Raw genomic sequence first — 25,196 nt, forward strand, 5'->3', positions numbered from 1 at the left:
GATGGCACAGCAGATCTAGAGCACCACCTTGGAGTTAGGAGGACGCGAGTTCAAATACGGCCTCAGACAATTTTTAACACTTATCAGGTGTGAACCTTGCCAATTTAATTCCTACTGCATTGCCCCCCCCCCAAAAAAACACCTAAATTCTTTCACTTTTATTAACACATGATCTTTACTCACCATAATCCTAATTGCCCCTCATGAGTTTTGAAGTACAGAGAAATCTTTTGAAGTTCATTAGTCCAACTCTATATCTCCAACCATTTGAGCACTGTGAAATGCTAAACACCAGAGAGTTCTTTGCTCAAGTCATAAAGATGCAATTAAATGGCCAAAATCAAGTCAAAATCAGAAATTTGGTACTCTTTTCACTGGAGTAAGCCAACCTCAATGTCTACTCTCATCCATCTTGTACTTGTTTTCTCAACAAAATTTTAAATTTTATTTATCCTTACAAAATCTTATTTAATCAGATGACCTGGATCTTCTTTTGGTTTCAGTTATCCAAAATGCTGGCAATTCTTCCCATCTTCAGTGATCATGGGATACAGCTAATCATACCATTTATTTATTTATTTTTTTAACCAGGAGGCATTTTTAATCCTTCTAATTAATGTCAAATAGTCATACTCTTGAAGTCATCTGCATTATTAGTAGCTACTGATTGCAGCCCTGAATAAGTTTAAAATATTTACAATTTCATGTTTTGTTATTTCCCCCAAACAAAAAAGCAACACAGACAAAAGTAGTAAATCCATCTCATTTAATCATTGTACACATACGCTTCTGTAAATGTTAAGACATATATACAAAGATTCAAGTCCCAAATTAGGAATTCTAAATTTTCATTAATTATGTAATGTGGTTTACTGGCCATGGCAACCATTACATGCATTTAACGACATACTTACCAAATTTGCACTTTCTGTAATACTTATCTAGTAAAGGACACAGTGCTTTCAAATTTTATTTCATTAAAATCTTAAAGATACCACCCAAAGAAACAGGTTTGTTTTTTAATTTAGTGCCAGTTCCAGTAGATATAATTCCAACACATTCAGAAAATGCTTATTTTCTGAGGATTTGGGTTTTTGGGGGGTTTCTTTCTTTCTTTGTACAACCATCATTTCTGGGTACCAAAAACTCCAAAGTGTCATTTCTGTCATGGGTTCACAAAATCAACAGCAGGGAATTCATAAGAGGAAAGCACCATTAGCAAATGCTGGCAATTTACCAGGCTGTAAGCTAAAAAAAAAAAAGTCAATTTTGCTAACATTGGGTAGAAACAAGGAGCAGAAGGTAGCACAATTACACTGATATACTAGTTACACCAGCAGGACTCAGGTAAAAATTACTAAAGGCATCTACTTTTGTGTAGAATTAGTACTACAAAAAAAGAACACCTGTGAAATGCTTATGCCTGAGAACTCCAAAAATAAGTAAAATATTTAAATGACTTCACATTCCAGTAAGCCCTTTCAAAACCCTATCTAAATTTAAATGTTAAATTTGTGTTATTTCCGTACATTCACTTAAAAATGAACAACTAAACTGTTATTTCTCCTCTTATTATCTGAACAAAGTAGGATCCAAATCACCTGTAATCAGCTCTACATCTGACAAAACTAAATTTACTCAGCATTTAAAAGCCTTGTGTAGAATATGCCCTTTTCCCCCCAAAATGAAATATTTTGGATTTCTTCTTAATCTAATTTCCAAAAGAATAGTGGGGAAAATGTTAAGCCATGCAATATCACCTTCTTAATGCTCCTGGTTTTAAGGTAAATCCTACAAGTCCACATAGGAATCCTGCTTAAAAAACTACAAGCATGTGGTGCCTTAAGTTAGTTCAGTTTTTAAAAATGTAAAACTTGAGATAAAAGTGTAAAATGGTACTCACCAGGAAGACAGCTTGTATAGAGATAGTTTTAAGGAAAACCAAATCTCCACTGTATCTACTCCATTTCTTAAATACAGTTTAAACTGTGAAAGGCAGGGAACCTTTACCCTCAGGTAATTTCATATAAGAAACAACAGTTAAGTGATCTTATTAAAAAAAAAAATAAAAAATAAAAAAAACACATTACCCCAGATAACCCTAGATTTTTTTTTTCCAACCAAACATGACTTATCTGTGAAATCATGAAAGACAACCGTTTTCAAATAGTTACAACTCCAATTTAACAGGAGCACAAGCACAAGACTAGCTAAATTATCTACTTAAAAATTTAAGTTTTCCAAAAATTTTATAAGGGTAAAACCTTAAGTTTAAAAATATAGCTTCCAGAGATGAAGTCCTATGAATCTTTGTATTCCCCTCCCAATATTCTCCCCCAAAATTTCCTACAGTAATGAATGTGAAAGGCAGACATTTTAATCAAAGCTCAAGATTGGGAATGAGGAAGAGGGGAATTTAAGCCTCTGAAAAATAAATGCTTTTGTAATTCCCCCATATCATACAGTCACATTAAATATAACTTATCTATGTAGCTTAAAGATTCATTTCTTCATACTACTCCCAATTCCCAGAATAAGTCACACACACTCTTAAAGAATCAAAAAATGAACAATATTTTAAGGAGAAAAAGACTGAACATGGTTAGCATCATTTCAAACCCTTGGTAAAATAAAAACCAAATGTTGAAATATATATACATATATTATTTCCCACCCTTAAGTTGTCACACTTGCAGCATCTGCCTGAATTTCCTGATGTGGAATTTTGCATTAACTTAGATGTAATGAATGAGGTTTTATGCTGTTCTTAGTAAAGGTAAAAAACTACCTAAAAGTGGAACAGTAACATAAAACTGAGGTATATTTTATGTAAATAAGCAAAAAAGTTAATGCTTCTTTGTAGCATAACTATAAAACATCTATAATCAAAAAGTACACTATTTTAATGTTTTCTTTCTTATACCTATATACACCATTTGTTGTTTCCTAAAGCTGTAGAGAATTAACATTTTTCAAGACTTCAAGCCACAGAATGATATCTTAAAGAAAGGGAAAATGCAAGAAAGATTGTAGAGAGGCTCAAACAACAGATGAATCTAAGCTCTGGTTTCCAGTACTGGAGCCTTGGCCAAACAAAACTATTACTGCCTTTTCCTTTCATGAAGAGCACATGTATGTTGGGTCAACCACAAAGAGCCAGATCATAAGGGAGCATTCATTATAATTTGACCTAAAATCAGTAGGCCTTAGAACTGCTTTTTGCCCCCAAGTGTATGTTTTTACATGTCCAAAGCAGCCAATATTAGATGTAGTAATATTTCTTTAACTAGAAGGCTTTTTTACTTGTGTGGTTATATGGATATGTTTGAAAACAATATTTCAAATAGGAACATCAGGTACTTACAGATTAAACTAACCTGTACTGGCAGTGCTGTGGAATTTTTCTTCTCTACCAGTAAGTAGCAAATGCTGAAATTCTGCTGCTAGTTAACAAAAACACAAATTGTATTAAACTGAGGAGTTCAATCCATAGTTATAAAGTCAATGTGCATTAAATTTCCTCAGAGCCTGCTTTAAACATTAGTTATTTCTCTAAATGCCACAAAATTATTTTACACGGGCTATTAAATTTGGTGTGAACTGATTTAAATGATGAAACAATGATTTCTCCTAACCAATGATAATTTTGACTTAGGGGAGTTATAAATAAAGCAATTGCTTCAAAGGAGCAGAATCTCAAAAGATATTAAAGAAAATTCTACACCACAGACAAGTGACTTTTTTAACTGTCAAAAAACTTTTAAGATGACAGCACTCAGGATTTCTGATTAGTTTCAATTAGAAAAAAAAATTTGCTATGTCATTTTGGTTAAAGGCCTTTTCCATGAAAAGAGGAAATCTTTTTCTTCCCTACAGTGTTTTTACCCTTGCCCACTTTAGTCATTAAGTAGTCTTAGTCTATGATGACAGTGGGTGATAATACTTTTACTTCCTCTGTCTTCATATTGATCTCTTCCCTTTTTCTAGTTTAGAGTGTTAAATTGTGTATGAAGCAAATGTTAAACTTTTTAAAGATGAAAACAATTTCCCCAAATTGACCAAAAATTATTTTGTTACTTTGGAGACAGAAAACCAAATACAAAGTATGTCTTGCTAATTATTGGGTCAATGTAGAATATTACCATTAAAAAAAATATCCTTTAGTGGGATGCAGAAAATAGTCCATCTTTTTCACCCAACTATGTGATTTAAAAATCAAGACACAGAGGATTTGTCCAGAACAATATGATTATCAAAGGTTTGTTGGAGTGAGGGGGAGATCACCATCATTCTTTGTTTTGTACAAACTGGACAGCATAGGACTCAGTGCTAAATTCCGAAAACTTTTCCATAAATTTCATCAAAGTTCTACAATTAAAGGCAAACCTTGAGGAACCTCTAAATAATCACCTTAAGTGGTAAAACCCCTAATATATCAAATGATACTAGGGGATCAGAACAAATGCAAAAATGATTTGCCCAGTCCAATCATATGGCAAAACTATGTATTTTGTCAAATGTTGTTTACATACACCTTATTATTGCATCCATAAATCCATAAAGAGCAATTGAGCATTAATAAATCAAAAAATGGCTTTCAATGAACGTGATTAAGTAAGTAATCAACAACTAAGGTTGATTTACATGCACTTCCCTTTCAATTACCTTGAGTAATCTGATTACATATGTGGTATTTAAATTCCATGTTCCTAAAAATTTAAATCTTTCTACCAATCATACCTGGATCAAGAAATTCTTCAACTAATTATTCTTGAAAAGCACTATTCAGGGCCACCATTATAGACTCAAACTAGGTGCATCCTAGTTAACCAGCATAAAGTATCCTCTTTCGATCTACATTTAGGTCTTTAAATCACTTAAAAAAAAATACACATCAGATTTTTGATAAACAAGTTGGGCTGACTTAAGTTTTTCAAAGTAGTGGATACTCAACACTGGACGAGAAGCAGGGAAGGGGAGTGGAGGTGGGGGGGACGGACAAGAGAGGACAATTCTTCTACAGTGCCAAGAGCAAATCTATTTACAAAGGCATTCTGCTTCTGCTAATAAGACAGCAACATTCCAATGGATCATTCTATAGTGTAGCACCCCTTCACATGCCACACTCATTCTTCATTTCCAACCAATGCTAGGTTCACAAGAACAGGAAAAAACTACAAAAGCTTGAATAATGATATGAAGATGGTGGTGAATTGTAAATGTCAAGAGAAGTCCAAAAAGAAGCTTTACTTCCCCATTTTTTATTACACATTCATCTGAATATGAGAGGAAGGGGGGAGGTTGTGGAAAAAATATTTTAGTAATTCAGCATCAACCATAAAATTATAAGCACCGACAATGTGCAAGGCACTGTACTAAATGCTATAAGAAGCTAAGTGCTTCTGATTTTTAAATGGGATACTTTACATATTATATAAGGCATAATCAGGTGACTGCTACACTATGAAAACCACAAGACAGTAAATGATTCCAGTTCTGTGAAAGGGGAAAATTCAAATCATGGTAGTTAATTGCCAGAAATGCAATTAACAAAACATTTATTTACAAATTTTCACCAAGTATTTCTATGTAAGTATCAGAGGCAAAATCTGAAAGCTTAAGATTTCATGCCTCCTTTTAAGCCAAAACTATGTTAACTTGAAGAATTACAGGAAAAGGAAATCAAATCCGGAGCATTCAGAATTGGATGACCCATGGCTAGATCAAAGGAGGATACCCATTTAAAAATATAATGGCTGATTACTGTACAAAGTAAGAAGAAATATAATGTGCAAGAGGACTGTTATAACTGACTACATATCAAGCATTATCACTATATGCTTGAAGACATCTACTGTTCATTTTATTGAAACAAAAAATTATCTATGAATAAATAATCATAACATTTATCTAATTTTGCCAATGGATGTTTGCAGAAATCTAAACCATTAGTTAAGTCTTATCTCTAAAATCCTACTTATCTATTAAAGCACACACTACAAAGTTATTTTTTATGCATTAACTACATTCTTTTTTAAAAATAAACTTTAGGTCTCTCTTACAAAATATTACCCTTTCAGATAAAGGAGTAGTATAATTCATCATACTACAAGAATGGTTTCTAATGTGGATAAAAGCTCTCAGCTGATTCAGACTCATCTAAAGTTCTGGCATTAGCAATTGTTAGAGTTAGCAATTTCGAGTAGTATTAAGAAAATACAAAATAGTGCCTAATTTTATGGAAGAAGCCAAATATCTGACTTCCTGTAAGAAACAGGGTTATCTTTTTAGATTTGTTGACTATCCAAACGGCATCAATGAAATTATTAGAAGCAATAAATATTGTTAAAGAAAAAGTTAAAAAGACATTTTAGGTAAATTTTTCTATCATCCCCTAAAAGTTAGAGTGAAAAATCATCTTTATAAAATCTTAAAAACAATTTGGCGATTTGGTAATTATTTAATATTTTAATTTCAGTCAAATACTAAAAGAGAAATAAAAACCCATATAATTTCTTAAATGGTTAAACTGCTTTTAACTTTGTTTTTCAAAAAAAGGCTTTCCAAGAGGCAGAATGGTGGGCCAAAACACACTTACAAATAAAGATATTAATCTAGGTTTCACTTTTTGTCTCCCTTTGTCTCACCAAGTTAAAATTTAGTTAGAATGGATTGGGACTCTGTTCAATTAGCCTGAAAAGAAACCTCAAGATTATCTCAATAGTGCAACTTTAAAGCATGTTATACTAACTTTAAAATATATCATTATTTTTCCTGAATTTTTGGCTGATTAAAAATATTAGCCAGTAATCTTTAAAAGTAATGTTTCTTTATGTTCATTCCTTTCTTTTAGTAGCCTTTAGAAAGTCAAATTTCTACTCTCTTCCCACCTCCCCATGTAATGTAGGGGCTCTACATTAACATTTGCTCTAATGTGGTGACTTCAAAATATCAAATATTTATAATGACTTTTTTAATAATCAATTACTGCAATCGTCAAACATGTTTTAATACATTTTAGTTATTAAAAAGTTCATTAAATAAATTTCTTATAGGTCATAATTACAAATAAAAACAGCATACTAGAACAAATTTTATGCCTCTAAATGGATAACTACAGAGGCAGTCAAAATACTAAATAATATATAAGATTAAGAAAATTTCAATGTTCTATAGTAAAACTAATAAATTTCTAACATTTTGTTTATCTAAAAACACCACAGTCAAACATGATATTAATATAGAGCCTTCTCTGCCAAAAGATTATAAAAATCCTAAATTTAATTAAATTTAGGGGCCTTCACCAAACTTGCTGCAAGTTTGGGGACATAAATATCCAACAGCCATAAAGCTGTGAAAGCCCCCATAAGGAATAAAATAAATCCCACTTGCCTCAGACTGAACAGGGCAACACTGAGACTCAGCCTCAGCCTGTCCTATGGCAGGGCTATAGGAAGAAGAAAATTTCAATTTTAGAAAAACATGACCCAATTAATTTTAAAGACATGCATAAAAAAAATGAACAAAATCCCAATGATCAAGCAAGCAAAAGAAAAATCAGCTTTTTACCACTATTATAATTTCATACTAAGCCCACAGTTTGTTTGTTGGGGCTTCCCCCAAACAATTTTAAATTAGAAAGAAGTGCTGAGATAAGCATTTAATTTGCAGCTTGATCACTGGAACATTAATATACCTACTGAATATTTTCCCCATACCTCGTGGCATTTATTATGCTATGTCACTAAGCTAGAAATGTTCTAGGTGAAATGAAAATCCCCTCAGCCACTTGATTCTCAGTGGCAGGTTGTCTCACCATAAAATAGTTCAAACAGAACAACTAGTGCCAGACAAATTTAAAGAGCTAGTCTTGAAGGAAAAATGAGAAACTGACAGACCAGAGTAAATCAGTCTTGTCACTTTCTGAATTATGGAAATTATATTGCCTGCCCAGCTAAGCCCAGTTCATAGGATTTTTGCTAGAATTTCCCCAATTATTTCAGGAAACTTTTAAAGTGACAAAATCATCTCTATTGTCTCAATTTAAGTAAGACATACCACCATGGACCACAGAAGCAGTTAGGCACAAGAAAAATTGTTTTCCAGAAGTTTAATCATATTTTAATGAATGCATCAAAATCACTATATTAGTTTCAAATTTTCCAGTAAGTGGCATAAGCCACAAGTGATATTTAATCAAGATAAGATGTGAACGTTAAGTGCTAAGGCCATTTTGAAACTTTAAAGTAGAACTTCAGAGAAATGTTACCATTTTGATAAATAAAGCATTTGATCTACAGACCTTAAAAGGCAAGAATTTTGTTGTAAAATGGTCTCATATAAAATGGAAATTCACAACTTTACACAAGTCCATACAAGTCAATTAAAGAGACCACACATTTTTCATAGAAATCATTACAATACACTCTTGCAGCAAGTCACAACTAAACGCACTTCAATCAATTGAATATTAGAAATCTTTTCCTACCTATTGATGCTAAATACATTTTAAATCATTTGTCATACTTTTGTAGAATTACAAGTTTCTTGGAGAATTTCAAAACACAATATAAGAATCCTCTGAGGGCAGAGACTCTTATGTAGATCCCAGCTGGGTTACAACCAAAACTAGTCATCTTAGATTCGTCTGTTAACACACCAGAGGGAAAATTCGTACCAAAAGAGTGGAACAGCAGCTGAAAGGTGTTGGTCCAAAATATTCGACAACTTTTAGTTTGAAAATGTTTGTAATGCTGAGCATCTTTCAAATAAATGATTTTCACTATTTAATTCAAACATGGGTTTCCTTGAAACAAAGGTAAATACTTCATAAATACTATTTGAAATCATTCCACCTTTAATTAATTCACCATGTGAACAACCCTTGTGAATTTTTAGGACTAAGGCTTATACCACATTAATAAATTCCAAGTCATTTTTATAATAAAATATCTTTTTCTTAAGGGTTAAATTGTTTCATGAACGTAAAAATAAAATGTTAAAATCATCTCTTCTTCCTTCACCCTCATAAAATTTTAGAAACAGTAAAGCAATCTGACTCTTAGAAACAAATGTTAAGAAATAGAAAAGGTTTATTATAATTAAACCTTCCATAATTATACTCAATTCTTTAAGAAAAAAATTCACATGTTAACTATAAAATTAAATCATAATTAAAACTACCACCAAATACCAGATAATCAATGGATAATCAAAAAATTAAAGCCCAGCAAAAACAAGTCTTATTTCTACAAATGAAAAGCTAAGTCAGTGGTTACAACAAGTTTTTAATGTCCTATGACAAGATAATAATATACACAATAATCATAAGTTAATGACTACAATAATCACTAGCTGCCAAATATGGAATCTGAGATTAAAAGACTAAAAACCAAATATTTAATAACGTCACAATCCCTTATAAGCTTAATATTAACACAAAGATGCTCAGCATTACAATTAGGAAAGTTATGTTACCAACTTGCTATATGGAAACTATCCAACTATAAACATTTTAATCTTAGAATACAAATTTTAAAAATTAGTGTAGCATCAAGTATAAGTTTTCAATGTTTTTAGACAAATATAGAAAACACATTTATAGCATGTGGCTAAACTTCTAGAAGGTTGCACCTGTAAAGCTTTTGAGGTCCATGACTAGAGTATTCAATTAAACAATCCTAAATTACGTATGTGTCTGGCACTAGAGTCTATATAATCAGCAGCAGTAGGGAAGGTGTGTTAAATTCATCTACTAAATTTCTAAAGTCACCTGCAATGTATTGAAACCAAGGGAAGAAAGCACTAAAAAGTGTTTATACTCATTATGTAATAGTGTATTCAAACTCTGCATCATGTCTAACGAAACAGTAAATGACTTAATAAGTACAACTTTATGTCTATTGCTCAGAAATAAGCAATTTTCCACCATGCAGCTAAGGAGTGATCTACAATTCAAACACAAAATTGGAAGAGTATATAAAATTTCACTAGTAACTACAATTTTTTATTATAAGTGGACATCTACTGTGGCATGCATCTGTACAAACCTTTCAGGCAGTGGTCCACAGCTGGTCACGAATAAAAAGGCATCAATTTTTCTTTCATTTTATTACAATTAAGTTTAACAGTACAGAAAAGTCACACGACCTTTAGTGGGTCAGTTTTTGTTTTCTTTTGTTTTTTTAAACCCTGCAACATGAGGAATTCTAAGTACATTAAATATTGTTACACGTTCAGACTTCCAATGTACAGGTACTTGGAAACAGTTACAGCCCTCACCAAGCTATGTTGGGGACAAAGTCCAACAGCATATGAAATGCTGCGAAGGCATAACTTTACAAATAGCAACATAAGGTTACAGAACTTGCCTTTAAGGTGGTATGTTCATGTAATTCCAGCGCCTTCACAATTTAACGAACCATATTTACTATACTTCACTTCTAAAAACCTAGATGAAACATGAAAAAGAAGCCATACAGTATAAATTGCAACATCAGGAAAAGTTCCTGCTTTATTATTCCAAATAAATTTTTCCCGTGTAAAACAAAATGTCCAATAGTTCCTGGTATGTGGGAAGATAATGTTTGTTAAAGTCACAATGAAGCCTTAATTGACGAAAGCTTGGCTATATAAACAGCACAAGATGAGAAAAGGTTTAATCTCCAAACCTATTAGATTGGGCGAAGTAACATCAGTAACGGCCACCTTGCGACATTACAGGAGGTCTCATTCCCATTGGAGGTCGAGGAGGCCCACCTTGATAAGGGGGTACCATTGGAGGTCCCTGCCCATATGGAGGCATAGCCCCAGGAAGATAACCTGGCATGCCTTGATGATGACCACCATACTGACCTATAAAACACATCCAAAGATATAACATAGGTAAGTAGGCCATTAAAAACCACATTCTGCAAAGTCAATTACTTTAAAATTTTGAAAAAAGTTAAGTTTATAGATTCTATTAAGTAAAAATTTTTTAAAAGAATGAATAAAGAATACCATGAGGAGGCAATGGGGGTCTCATTCCTTGCTGTTGTGGAGGGATTCCTGGCTGTGGTGGCATCATACCTCCAATTGGTCCAACAGGTGGATTACCCATAGGGGCTTGCCCTGGTCTTGGAAGATTACGCTGATATTTAGGTAACTGCGCCCTTCTCTCTTCCTAAGAATGGAAATAAGTAAAATGTTTTTAAAACCTCAATTCAAAGAACTTAAGTCAACATTAAGAAACTTTGGATACAACCGTTAAAATAATACTTAAAAAAAAAAAATACCCACAAACGATTCTTCATTGAGACTTAAAAGTATCAGCATAATTTTCCAACTTTCTAGGTAAATTGTCAGCAGTCATCCAAAATAGATATTAATAATCTTCAATATATTACAACTAAAGCATGCTAGTAGACACAGTTATTAACTTATTTTTGAATTATCTTCTAAGTAATCAATCACACTTGAAACATGATATGTTAAAATAAATACAGTCAGAAATGTTTTTTAATATTTGTTTTGGGGACTTGCTGATACTGGCTAATACCTTTTCCAAGATTTATATAACTAAAATAGTAATAAAGGGAAAGTAAGATGGATATAGATATACTTTTAATTTAAAACTCTTTCAAATATCCCAAATAGGAAATATTGACGCTAAAACCCTTTAAATGTTTCCTTTATGAACCAAGGGTGATAAATAATTTTTCACCATCAAAATCTTAACACATGGGGTACATGCCTATATATGATCACTCACTAAATAAGGTGAAATGCTAAAAACTTTTTTGCTTTTGTAGTCATACTTCTTATTGAAAACTGAAAACCACTTACCAGTGATATATCCTCATCGGGATGGATCAACTTACTGGTTGCACTGGTTGTCGTAAGTGTAGCTGGCTTACTTGTTATAGAAGCAGCTGGTTTGGCTGCAGTGCTATTTGTTGTACTAGTGGTTGAAGCAGTAGACTGAGTATAAGCAGGGAATGTAGGCTTGGGGGGTTCTGTGGTTGTTGCAGGGGTACTATTTAAAGGCTTGAAATCTGTCCCAACAGGTCCTTGAACAGCTGCCTGAGCCTGCGAATTACAATCTTTAATCAGCAAAACTGGAATACATAAATTTCATTTAGGTAGTAACTTTAAAATAAAGCACATATAAAATAAGCTAGCCCACAATAAAGCACTCCAGCCTTAAATTATATCAAAGCAACTCAAAAACACAACACAAAGTCCCGCAAAACCCAATATACTTCCGGAAGATTTCTATCAAAAGGTACTTTAACAAAAGCAAACACCAAAATATAAATCAATTCAAACTAATGAGACAGCATTGTTAACTTCGACTTCTTCCACCATCTCACCCCAAAATTTAAGCAGCATTTACACAAAGCTATCCAGTTATTCCTGATGATCACTAAGTATAGTGTCACATACTGGAATACTGTGACTTGCTCTTTTCACCATTCTAAATTAGTTGTTTTAACAATTATTAATCTACATTGCAGCTCAAAGATGTTAGAAACTGCTAAGTCATGTTTGTACAAATCCCACTGTTATTAAACAGTTTCAGTAATGACTAATCTGTCTTTTAAAAGTACCCTATAACAATATTAAAATTTGTTTTTTAAAAGGCCACAATTCATTATCAATCCAATAGAAAGACTAAGACTAAGTTAAGAATAATTTATGTGGATTTTTAGAGATCAGTAATTTTGAGTCGTTTGTCTGGAATTGGAGGAAAAAAAAAAACCCAAACTGAGAAAACAAAGCCAAATTTTTCAAGTTTAGTAGAGAATTCAGAATATTGAATTCCTGCACATTAAATGTGATGCATCAGATTAAACAGCATAAATCAAAAGAGCTTAATCATGCATCAAGCTAACCATTGGCCACTAAGAAGCATTTAATGCTTACATGCTTTTTAACCCTTTAGAGCCATAGGAATTTGGGGTGATATTTTTTGTTTCGTTTTAAAATTGGTATTCATGAATGTAGTCATAGATAATCTTGTGTTTTTAAAAAACTATATATACATATATATTTTTATATATATATCTGAATGTGAAGGTTTAAAAGGGTCCAAAGGGTTAAGTTGTAAAGCCTTTTTGTTTTTTAAACTGCAACTTCCTGCGTACTTGTGCTGTGCTAGGAAACAGAGCTTTAGAAGATGCAGACAGATTTTCTGAATTGGATGAAGCTGTACTTGAGCTTGTAACAGGTGTCCCCATCTGTAGCACAAAAGAAAGGAAATAGTGAAAAGTCTCCAAACAAATGGGTGAAAATAAGCCATGTGGTAGACTTTTTAACCTAAAGATTGAATTTTTGTAAATGAGGAATTACCCTTCCCTGCAAAATATAATCCAATTTGATAGTTATTTCAAAAGGCAGGCAGGACATGTTCATTTACAACAAACACAATCCAATGGCAATGGTCACAAGCCTTATAATAAAAAAAATTAAATTAAATTAAAAAAAAAAAGGAAGTGAAAAAAAAAAAAAAACCTGTCCAAGCCAATAAACCTAGCTACCATTTTTTCCTTCTAAAGTTTTCTTTGTATATGGTTTAACACGTAGTATGAATGCAAATAACTTTTCTCCACATGTTAAAAAAAATACTGAAATATTAGAAAAGTCAGTTATAATTACTTTTATGTAAGATGTAATATCAATTTTAAAAGCACACACAAAATACTATTAATTAAAAAGAATTTTCTTCTAAATGATTCATGCATTTCTATAAATGATTCCATTCTTTGATTCTGAATCAAGACTGAAAAAGGTAAAAAGAGGGGAGAAACGAAGTTTTAATGTTATTTTCATCAGGACTGAAACACATTCACTATAAATCAATTAGACACCTATGATATACCTGTTGTCCTCATCATAGCATAAAAATAAATAGTATATAGTAGCTTGAAAGATAACAGGCACTTAAACAGTTAACTTGGGGAAAAAAAGAAAACTCTCAGGCAACTGTCATAAGAATATAAAATGAATTAATCAGAAGTGGAAAAAACCAACCCTCCCAAAATTCCTCAATACAGCCCATACCAGATTAAAATGTAATTCAGAAGTGCTTAATAATAAAGTAAATGTTAAATTTGTAGTTTTCTAAGTCAATATGCAACCAGGAAGACACACTTTCTATTAAGAGTTTGAAGGCAGAGAATTAATTTTCACTTTCAGCTCACCTGATAGAAATTTGGCTCTTTTTGTCTCATTCATTTCCACAAATAAATTAGCTTTCAGTTTCAGCTAGAGTCAAGAAAGGGTGAAACTACATCCAAGATCTTGACACACAAAAAAGCAATGTAAAATGTCTGAAAGCTTTCAATCTATTTTAAATAGAGGAATCAAATCATCTCCATATGTTCCTTGCCACTACCTAATACATTTTTATAAGGATACACTATTTAAAAGGCTCCACACACACACACACACACAAAAAACTGACCTATAATCTAAAACCAATATGCATGAAAAATAACAATTATTTATAATTAAATGCAGATATTCAGAATCTAGTCAATTAACACCTTACCTGTCCTGCACTAGGAAAAAGAGGCTTAGTAACTGGAGGCTGGGGAGTCGGAACTGCTGCTGCTGGTGCAGGTGGTCTATTAAGAATTCCAGGTGCTGTTACAGCCTGTGCTTGAGTCATAGGAGGCATCCCAGGACGAGGAACAGGTGGAGGCATACCTACAAATGATTACAAGTTTAGTCAGTCTGTTAAAACATTTCAGTAGTAAAAAATTATTTTTATATAACACTGAGGCTAATATATGTAAAAAAAAAAAAAAAATTCTGAGATGAAAGTTTTCTAGAAGTTGACAAAATTCAACTAATTCATAACTGTGGTATTTGGCTTTTATGAAAAACCTTAATCCATGACCCATTCCTATATGTCAAAAAAAGTATGACAGTAGGCATGCTACGTAGGAAATATGCAGGATAGTGCACCAAAGGGAATAGTGTGGAACTTATTCCTAGAGTTTAATTTACTAAAATTCTAGATTTGATACTTAGTGTTTGTCAGGTATAAAGAAACTATTTCAAGCAAAAGACAAATTTACTTAAAATTAGGTTTCTTTGTATGAACATTTCCAAAGTAAACAACGATTAAATCATTTAAAATATAAGCTTCCTTTATCCCAGTCACTAAAAAGTAACTCAAGTGCCAAAACTCTACTTAAGCCATATTTAATGGAAATCTTTCTAAAATGTATTTACACTTTCCTGCCTTAACATATATTTAACCGCATCAGAGATGGTATTCCTGGTCCAAATGGCATCATTCCACCCATCGGTATCATTCTATTAGAAAGCAAATTTTAGAATAAACATAAATAAAACTACAACAGCATAAAACAATAGAATATTTTGTTCATTTCATAATGATTCGGAATCATCATTATGAAGATAAGTTTGATTAATGATATGATAGTGCTATCCCAAGGGTCTACATACACTAAGGTGTAATTAGTGTTCATTTATTGGAAGCCCTGTGCTTTAGTTCTTGTACTTTTAATCTTTTTAGTTTTCTTATTCTCTCACTGAAGATGCTCTTTTTTTTTTTCAGTGATTATCTAACTACTGCCCAATTTTCTAACTAACCTAGTCAGAGTTCTATCTAAATAGAAAATCAAGAAATAGTGATAACCTATGAGAATCAAAGTGCACTAAATGACCCAGCAGAGCGCTTGCCAACAAATTCAGCTGTTCAAAAGTCTTTTGCTCATTTCCTGATTGTGAGTTACAGGAGACCAGCTGAGGCTGACAGATAAGGTGCTAGTTTTAACTCCCAGTATCAAACCTCAGAGGGAAAATAGCATATAAACTAAGAACATCTCACTGTTCAAATCTAGGAAAATATGATTATCCAAACTGAAATATAAAAAGCCTACACATCCCACATTAAATAAGGAAGCATTCACATTTCCTACCTGGTGGCATACCAGGCATCAGAGGTGGTATTCCTGGTCCAGGTGGCATCATTCCACCCATTGGCATCATTCTATTGGAAAAACAAATTTTAGAACAAACATAAAACTTAAAACATGAGAGTAAATTATAGAAGTATCTTAATACTTGAAATAATCATGGATTTAAAGACTTCAAGTCTTCATGAATTTAAACCCAATCAATTTCAAAGCACACAGGACAATAAAAACAAAACACCACATCTATCAACCTTCAGACTAAAAGTTCTTAAAACAAAACCAGTAAATTTTACCAGAAAAAGGAAGAGTCAATCTTCTTGCCTGCATTTTTCCTTAACAGAAACCCTACCAATTTTAATATATAATGTTCCATTACTAAACTTTTGTTTAAAATATCATGTGCTACCATAAGAGATGTGGTAGCATCTACTCAGCATAGTAAAAATTAATTATCTTTGCCTCCTAGATAAAATAGCCATAAATACGAAATGCATTAAAAGAATTTTCTGCCTCAGTGTTTTAAGACTACGTATATTTATTAGACTTGAGACAAAGTATTCTTTTTCATCTTAAGGAATAACTAGCCATGTTATTTTAAGTCATCCAAACAAGATCCCTATCCATAATCTTTATTAAAAAAAAAAAAAAAAAAAAAGGAAAATCCCATCATTTTAGTAGCACTCTTGACCAAATCAGTTAAAAAAAAAAAAAAGATAAACTCTCCAATTTCTAAATTCCTAAAACTCAGGTTTTTTGTGGACTTCCAAGTTTTATACCTAAACACATACATTTAAATGTGGGATTTGGCTAGTTGATGGGAATTTCTTAGTCTAGACCAAATTTGAGCATGAAATCCCATCAGCAGGTCATTTAAGACAAATATAGTTTAAAATTTTACTATATTTAATTTATGAGTCTAAATAAACCATTGATTTTGCCTGCTACTTAGATAATAGCTGTCAATGAGTTTGGGGATTTTCAATGATGAGAAAGTTACAAACTGCTGAATTCAACTGAATAAATATCATTATACACAAAAAAATGACATCATGAATGTACCTCCTGAATTACATTATGAATGAGATGCTTACATGTTTTCACCGCAAAATGACTGGGTGTATTTTCTCTGATGATGCAATCTGTGAAAATGTATGACAAAATCAAAATCTAACTGTGATTTTCAAAATACAGTGGGAGTGTATCGTCTACCTGTCACATCCAACAAGATTAAGTAAAATCCCCAGGTACCTCATATTTATTTAAATTTTTGATGTTTCAATAAGTAAATAAATTACAAAGTTTGCTTTTGGTCCAACTGTGTCATGGATAGTTACAAATCTCAGAAACTGTGAAAGAATAATAAACTTAATTACAGTAATGACAGCTAAAAGATGGCTAATGAAAGCAAACCGAAACTAAAAATTCATTTCCTGTAGAGGCAAGTAATTTCTAAAATCATTTGCACCATATAAGTGTTAAGTCCTCTTAGCTTCACATGTTTATAATAATAAAGCCTATATACTAAAGAAATGAACAGAAAAACAATAGTTCTTAATTCAGGATGAAAACAGTTTGAAAAGGACCAGCAGATTTAGAAACATACCAACTAAAGCAGTTATAAGATTTTCCTTACCCAGGTGGCATCCCTGGCATAACTGGAGGCATTCCGGGCATTAGAGGTGGAACACCTGGCATTAATGGGGGTATACCTGTAAATTTTCAAAAGAAATTACAGTTCAACTGTTATAAAATGCATAAATACAAACAGAATCAAGCCAAAGAATTGCTTCAAACTGAAAACATGGTCCTAAGAAACAACTATTTGGTTTATTACTACATTTAAAACTTGAGCCATCACCTGGAGGCATTCCTGGTGCTCCTGGCACAGGTGGCAATCCTGGCTGTGCCATTGGAGGGATATAACCTTGTTGGGGCTGAACAGGTTGGGGCTGAAATGAAGTTGAAGCTGTAGATTCATCATCATCATATTCATCAGAATCATCCTGTTGCTTCTTTTTTTGACTCTCTGCTAATGAAATTTCATTTTTACAACAATGCAAGGAAAAAAACTTAGAACAGCATTATTACTATGTTTTTTATTATAATTGCAATTTTTTTTCATTCCGTTTCAAATCTTTAAACATCAAAACATTTCCACTTCAGGACCTCAAATACCAATTTCTAATTCACAATCAGAAAGTCTTTCATGGACTGAAGCCAAAATAAATGAAAGTCTCTGAAAACAGACTGGTCCTCATAGACCACTATACAACCTGTCCTAAAAGACTTTTCTGATTAGTAGAATCTAATAGTTTGCCTGTACTATACCTCATTTTAAAGTACAGCAAAATACACATAAAATTACTTTGAACTGTGACCTCACTGATGGTGTGACTTATGATGACATGCGCTACACTGACTCCACTGATACAGACACAGGGACATCTTCCCTTCTGTGTGTTGTCCACATGTTCTTCCCTCTAGAACAAAGAGTGGATATCTAATGTAGAATATATGCTATCAAGTGAGCAATTTCACTGTGACCTATCCACTTCCTCTTTATTAGTCATATATTTCTGATCTTTTATAGACTGCAATTTGTGTATTTAATAATTAGCAATATATTATAGCCTAAATACCACTATAAAGTTTCCTAAATGGATAACTTTAAATGATTCTTTAAGATTATATTATTCCCTAAGAACCACACATCATCATCATCATCGTCATACTGATGTTAAATGTATCCATGTTTTAAGAAGCAGATTGGAGGTAGGGAATAATATATTAAAATATCATTTTAATGCAATCTTCCAAAGCCAATCTCACCTGGGAAAGAAGCTATCTCTTTAAGTATATTATATATATCTCAAACGTGCAATGTCCAAAACAAATCTCTGTATCATAAATTTCTCCTTGACCCAATCCTCTTTTCAAAACCTCCCAATGTAAAGGACTTTGTTCCTTTGCAACCATCACTAAATAATAATAAATGAGATCACTAGATAATAGCATCTACTTTTACACATCCTAGGTATTTTCTAAGCAAAGCAACAAAGGAGGAATTACTTCTATATTTGAGAAACAAAAGCATAAACTTTAAAAAATCACCTTGAGTTTTTTGTTCCAGAAGTCTTCTCCGTTCATCCATATCTTTTTCTGGAATGCCTTCCATACCATAGATTTCCAATTCAATGTCTGTTCTCCCAGGTATGGCATTTGGTACAGCATCTATTGTTTCTTTATGCACCTATCACAACAATTTATTGCCATTTTAATAAGATGAAAACTAAATTAGCCTCAAAAGAGGTCCTTCAAATAATGACTTGAGTCCCAAGATTGATAGCATTAAGAAGACAAGTAATGTGTCAAAATTAGGGGGTAAGGAAAAGGTTTTAATTATATTGAGGTTTTTAACTGTACCCCAAAGAAATTAAAAAACATAATAAGCAGGCTTGCATAGGTTTTTTGGGGAGGAGGCTGTTTGTTCTGTTTCTGAAGAGACTTTGAATATCCATCAGTTTAAAATATTGCCAATTCATTTAACATGCCAAAGTAAACAGATTATCTCAACATTTGCTTTCCTGCCATTAGAAAAAAATTAGACTTGACAAACACTGGTTGCTAACAAAACAATGTCTATGGGAAGACATCAGTTGTGAATTTTTTTAAGAGCTGTAAAAGATGAGTCCAATTTTCTTATCTTAGAAACAAGGGAAATAGTTTTAAATACCTTGTGACTCAAAAATTGTCACTAAAATCTTACTCCCAGGACCTATGTGCCGGTTTTATATTTACTACGTATTTTGTTAGATAAAAAGGTCTACCAACTTTTAAAATAAAATGAATTTTCTATTCTAGTATAGCTACAAATGTCCTAATATACTTAAGCAATAGCCACTTTCATTTGTTACTGAACTAAAATAGTTTTTCCAGAGGTAAAATATTCTCCCCTCCCCCTTTCTATCACTGACTTCTATCAGGACAGCTGTTTAGGATTCATAAATCGCTTTTCTGAAAGATTTAATAATGCATGATACTCATAAAATTCAGAGTATTTAAATTGCAGCTTTTCCCACTTGCATCAGTTAAAATTATTTTTGTTGGATGTATTATCCATATTTATTCCCTAAATTCTATTGGCTTATGTAAGCTTAAAGAACTATAGATTTTTTTAAAGCTACAATATCTCTTTTTCATTGAAAAACAGTAAGACATCCAATCTTTGGATGGAAAAGTGTGTGAAATATTGAAGACAAAATGGATCATGATATAGTATTTTCACCTTTAAATTTATTTTATTATTTTTTTCTTTTGGTCTGATTTTTCTCATACAACATGACAAATATGAAAATGTTTAAAAGGATAGCACATTTAATATGTATCAGATTGCTTGCTACCTTGAGAAGAGGCATGAAAGAGGGAGAAAAATATGGAACACCAAGTTTTATAAAAATGAATGCTGAAAACTATCTTTACAAGTTTTTGGAAAAATAAAATGCTATTGAGGAAAAAAAAATCATGGTTCAAACATTTGGAATTCACTAGACTCCAAATGCATTAGAACAATTTTTTTGCTTAAGAATTTTAAATTAAAATGGCCTATTTTCGTTTCATTAACACTAAAAGAATGCTTGAGGGGCAGCTAAGTGGTACAGTGGATAGAGCACCACCCCTTAAATCAGGAGGACCAGAGTTCAAATCAGATCTCAGACACTTAAAACTTCCTAGCTGTGTGACCCTGGATAAGTCACTTAACCCCAATTGCTTCAGCAAAATAATAATAATAATAATAATGGTGCTTCCTGCATTTTTGATTTCCTTCACAAGCTAATTGTACAATATTTCAGAGTCTGATTCTTTTTGTACAGCAAAATAATGTTTTGGTCATGTATACTTATTGTGTATCTAATTTATATTTTAATGTATTTAACATCTACTGGTCATTCTGCCATCTAGGGGAGGGGGTGGGGGGGTAAGAGGTGAAAAATTGGAACAAGAGGTTTGGCAATTGTTAATGCTGTAAAGTTACTCATGCATATATCCTGTAAATAAAAGGCTATTAAATAAAAAATAATAATAATAATAATGGTGCTTTCAATGAGTCAGAGCTATAAGGAAGTCACATTATAAAAATTATTTTATAATTAAAAGGCTTTTGATGTCCTTTTAACTTTTATAAACCTATCTAAACCATTTTTCTTTAAAGGAAAAAAACACCAATAAATAAAGACAAGAAAAAGGTCTTTGGTTCAAAGTCAGCAGTCAGTAATTCTAACCCCTACCTTGCTATCTGATATCTAACCTCTTTATATCTGTTTCTTTATCTGCAAAACAGGTATCTGCTTGCATACATAGCTCACTGGGTTAATAAAGAAAATACATGCTGTAAACTATGACATGAACATAATGGGATACCACTGTTCTATAAAAAATGATGAACAGGCTGATTTCAGAGAAGTCCATTAAGACTTATATAAAGTGAACAGAAACAGGAAAACATTGTATACAGTAATAGCAAGACTGTATTATGATCAACTATGATAGACTTGGCTCTTGTCAGTAATTCAGTGATCGAAAAACAATTCCAATAGACTTGAGATGGAAAATACCATTGCAACCAAAGAACTATGGAGATATTGAAGGATACCATTTTCAAATTTCATTTTTTTTCTTTCTTGTGCTTTTTCCTTTTTGTTCTGATTTTTTTTCCTAACATGACTAATATGGAAATGTTAAAAATGATTGTACATCTATAATGTGTATCACATTGTTGTCTTGAGGGTAGGAAGAAGGAAAAAAATGGTAACTCAAAACCTTACAAAAATAAATGCTGAAAACTATATTTACATGTAATTGGAAAAATAAAAATACTACTTAAAAAACTATTAATAATCTTTTCATCAAGATTTATTAAACCAAGTCTGACTCCTGGTGACACCATTTGGGTTTTTCTTGGTAAAGATACTAGAATGCTTTGTCATTTCCTTCTCTGGCTCCATTTTACAGAAGAACTGAGGCAAATAGAGTTAAGTGATTTGCCCTAGATCACACAGCTACTAAGTGAGTCAGATTGAACTCAGGTTTTCCTTACTCCAGGCTTGGCATTCTATCCACTCTACCACCTAAATGCCGCTTCAATAAGCCTACACTATTTCTAAACTTAGAAAAACATCTTGTTTTGCTTTTCCTCTTACAGTCCACTAAAATCAGTGCTCATTCAGGAAGATTTATCACTGGAGCCAATTTGATCAAAGCCATTAAGAAATTCTGTTGAACCAGGTCTTAAAGTACTAATTAACAAGATACAGTCTAAGAATCTCTTCAAAATAAGTTACAAAGTTTTCCTTACTCAAAAAAAAAAAAAAAAAAAAAAAAAATACTAGAGAATCCCAGAACTAGAGAGACCTAAATGAATTCTTTCATTCCATAAGAATACCTTAAAATGTTGCAAACATTCTACTTTAAAAAAAAAAAAAAAAAAAAGCCATACCATATAATGGCTTATTTAAATGGTAATGAATAAATTATTAAGCACTAGTATACTAATGCATGGAAGTTTGCAAAATTCAGATCACCATTAAGATTCCTATTTTCCAAATAAGTAGTGTATTTAGCAGTCATATAACTTTTTCAAAGGATGTAACAGCATAACTTCAAGAGATACTTTAAGATCTATGCAAACACTATCTGAACTACTTAATGGAAAACTTAATTGTAACTAAGAAAAGATAGTAGTGACAAACACGACCACTTTTTTGCATTTGCATTTAGTTATTAACAAATTTTTAACACATTCATGAAAGTCTTTTTCAGCAGAGGAAAATATAAAGGTAGGAAATTCTTTTACAGCTTAAAAAAATTAAATATGAAAAAAGCCACCTTACCTGCATACAATGAATTGCTAAGCCAGGCCCCGTGTATAATTTCTTATGACATATGTGACATTTAAAGTGCTTTGCTTTTTGATGCTGTATAAGGATCTTCTCATCATCAAAATCCCTGTTACAGTACCTGAGCATCCAGTTAAGGAACAATGAGGAATTTCATTCAACAAAGGAAAAGTGTCTATGGTCTTATATAAACATTTTACAACATTTGGCATTCATAAGTTTTAATGTCTTTATACACAATTCCCTTATCAATTCCATAGTTGCTTTTTTACCACCACCAGCCCAACTACCTAATACTATTCTAGATCTTGAACTACAAAGTTATCTTCTCAATCAGATCTCTCCCAACCTCCTCCTGATAAATGAACCTCAAAGTGACTTGCCCGAGGTGCCAAAAATCTGACCTGTGAATTGATGCCATTTTATCAAATTCTTTTCTTTCCTTATTTTTATAGGTTTAATGATTGAAGTTCTTTTTCCTTCATGTCTCTCAATTGCATCTCTCAAAAGATAATATTGGAATTTAATGCTTACTCGAATAGACATAAACTATGACGTTTACTTGTTTCTACGCATTGAAAATTTCTTTTGCCAGAAAATATTAGCAAGGTAGAGAAAATAAATATTACCCAAACTTAAAACAAGAGTAAGGCGTTGGTAACAAATCCCTGGGGGCAGATTATTTTGTTGTTTTTTTATCTCTACGACATAGTACTTAATAAATTCTCAATTTACAAACTCGTGTTGCATTTACTTGTTAGCAGAAATGAACAACTGCCTTATAACGAGCCTAATAAATTATAAACTAAAATCACCTCTATTACCCAGCAAGCTCCTCTTAAGAGAAATAGTAATCCCATTCTTTCTATTCCCAAGGCCTGGCCACAGATTTACCCCAACATTTCCACAAGGATTACAGTAAAAATGCAGTATCATAAAAAATGTCTCCACCTTTCCCTCCCCCGCAGTGTCTTCCAAGGAGTACGGATCCAAAGCTTAAAGGGGACTAGCAATCACCAAAAGCATTTCACAGAGCAGGAGACTGAGGCGAGGCTCGCCGTCACACGGGGAGCGAGCACAACCGAGCCCCACGGCCCCCTCCGCCGTTCCCCGCATTTTCCTTTTAACCGATTTCAGACCATTAAAGTTCGCTTCCCGAGCGCGGGGCCAGGACATTTTTACTACGTGTGACCTTTTACACCGAGCCCAGGCACCGGAGTGGCAGCCGCGGGGGAGGGGAGAGGCCTCCCAGGCTGCGCGGGGGGGAGGAGGCCGCAGCCCGGCCGTACGAGGCGGGCCGTTGGGAACTATCCCAGCCCATCTCCCCCTTCCACCCTCCGGGGCACAAAAGGCCGTGGATCCGGTCCGCGACCAGAATAAGGGCTGGAGAGCAGCCAGAGCGTTCTCTCTCCGTCCCGTCGCTTTCCGAGGGAAGTGGCGACGGCTGCCGGGGCCTGCCCCGAGCAGCTCTCCGGGGCCTCGGCCCCTCCCGCAGCAACGTCTCGGACCAGGTCCGGCCCTTCCCCTCCCCCCTCGCGAGCACCGCAGCCTCGGTCTCGGTCTGGGCCTCTTCCCCTCCCCTCCCCCGGGCCCCGCTCTGCGGCTTCAGCCTCAGTCTGGGCCTCCCCTCCCCCCGCGCCGCCGACCCCAACGGCCGCCCCCGCGGGGCTTCGCCCGCCAACCGACAAAGGATACCAGCACCAAGGCTTCAGCTGCTTCTTCTTCTTCCGGCCCATAGCTGCTGCGCCCGACGGACAAAGAGCAAGAGAAGGGAGGAGAGGCGGGAGAGGAGATACAAGTGGGTCCCAGCTGCCGCACCGTCTAACACAAGCGCCGCCGCGTCCCACAGGAAAGACACAAAATGGCCGACCGCCTCGCTCCCTCGCCCCTCCGTTTCCCGTCAGGCAACGCGGCCACGGGCGGTGTGAAGCCGGGGCCAGGATCACGTGATACGCCCCCTCATCCGGCTCCTCCCCCCATTGGCCGGTGGAGAGACGGCTAAAGGGAGCCAAATCTGGGACGCCATTTTGTTTGGGGCGCTTGCGCAATCTCGCCAGTCTCTACTTCCTCTTTTCTCCTAAGCTTCTAGTAAACATACAATTAATTCCAGTTAATTCCTTACGCACGCACGCGCGCGCGCGCACACCCCCCCCAAATTAATTCTCATTAATGCCTCACGCGCGCACGCGCACACACGCACCCCCTCCCCCCCTCCCTTTTTCTCCCTCTCCCCTTTTCCCTTTCGCCTTTCCTTCCCTCTCCTCCCGTCCTCCTTCCCTGGAGTCAAAATTCTACTATATTAAGTTACTCCAAGCCAGAGCTTACTCCATGACTTCGGCCCCCTGCAAACACCAAAAGAACTACGTGCAGA

At 34.0% G+C, this 25,196-nt stretch overlaps 1 protein-coding gene across 8 annotated transcripts; it reads right to left on the reverse strand.

Annotated features, from left to right (window-relative positions):
• Positions 1-751: 751 nt before the first annotated feature.
• On the reverse strand, positions 752-24,749 carry ZNF207 (zinc finger protein 207). Of its 8 annotated transcripts, none has more exons than XM_031967612.1 (12): positions 24,521-24,749; positions 22,820-22,946; positions 19,044-19,182; positions 17,791-17,961; positions 17,566-17,641; positions 17,024-17,071; positions 15,936-16,006; positions 14,534-14,691; positions 13,128-13,220; positions 11,827-12,069; positions 11,002-11,164; positions 752-10,854 (listed from the first exon to the last, which is right to left on the reverse strand). In XM_031967612.1, the coding sequence occupies exons 1-12, from the start codon at positions 24,559-24,561 to the stop codon at positions 10,694-10,696; spliced, it is 1,491 nt and encodes a 496-aa protein (XP_031823472.1). In that variant the 5' UTR covers positions 24,562-24,749; the 3' UTR covers positions 752-10,693. The 8 variants fall into 8 exon arrangements, with proteins under 8 accessions (XP_031823472.1, XP_031823473.1, XP_031823474.1 ...); XM_031967613.1 differs by having other exon boundaries at positions 17,791-17,958; positions 24,521-24,696; XM_031967614.1 differs by lacking the exon at positions 17,024-17,071.
• Between the last annotated feature and the right edge of the window lie 447 nt (positions 24,750-25,196).

Source organism: Sarcophilus harrisii, chromosome 4 (assembly GCF_902635505.1).
Source record: "Sarcophilus harrisii chromosome 4, mSarHar1.11, whole genome shotgun sequence".
Taxonomy (NCBI): Eukaryota; Metazoa; Chordata; class Mammalia; order Dasyuromorphia; family Dasyuridae; genus Sarcophilus; species Sarcophilus harrisii.

Bases quoted from the DNA above. Each gene is read 5' to 3' on its own strand.
- ZNF207 (XM_031967612.1), bottom strand. From the start codon at position 24,561: ATGGGCCGGAAGAAGAAGAAGCAGCTGAAGCCTTGGTGCTG. The intron at 22,947-24,520 runs GTATCCTTTGTC...CTGGATGCTCAG, and splicing joins CAGCTGAAGCCTTGGTGCTG to GTACTGTAACAGGGATTTTG. The intron at 17,962-19,043 runs GTGATTTTTTAA...AAATTTCATTAG, and splicing joins TCTGGAACAAAAAACTCAAG to CAGAGAGTCAAAAAAAGAAG.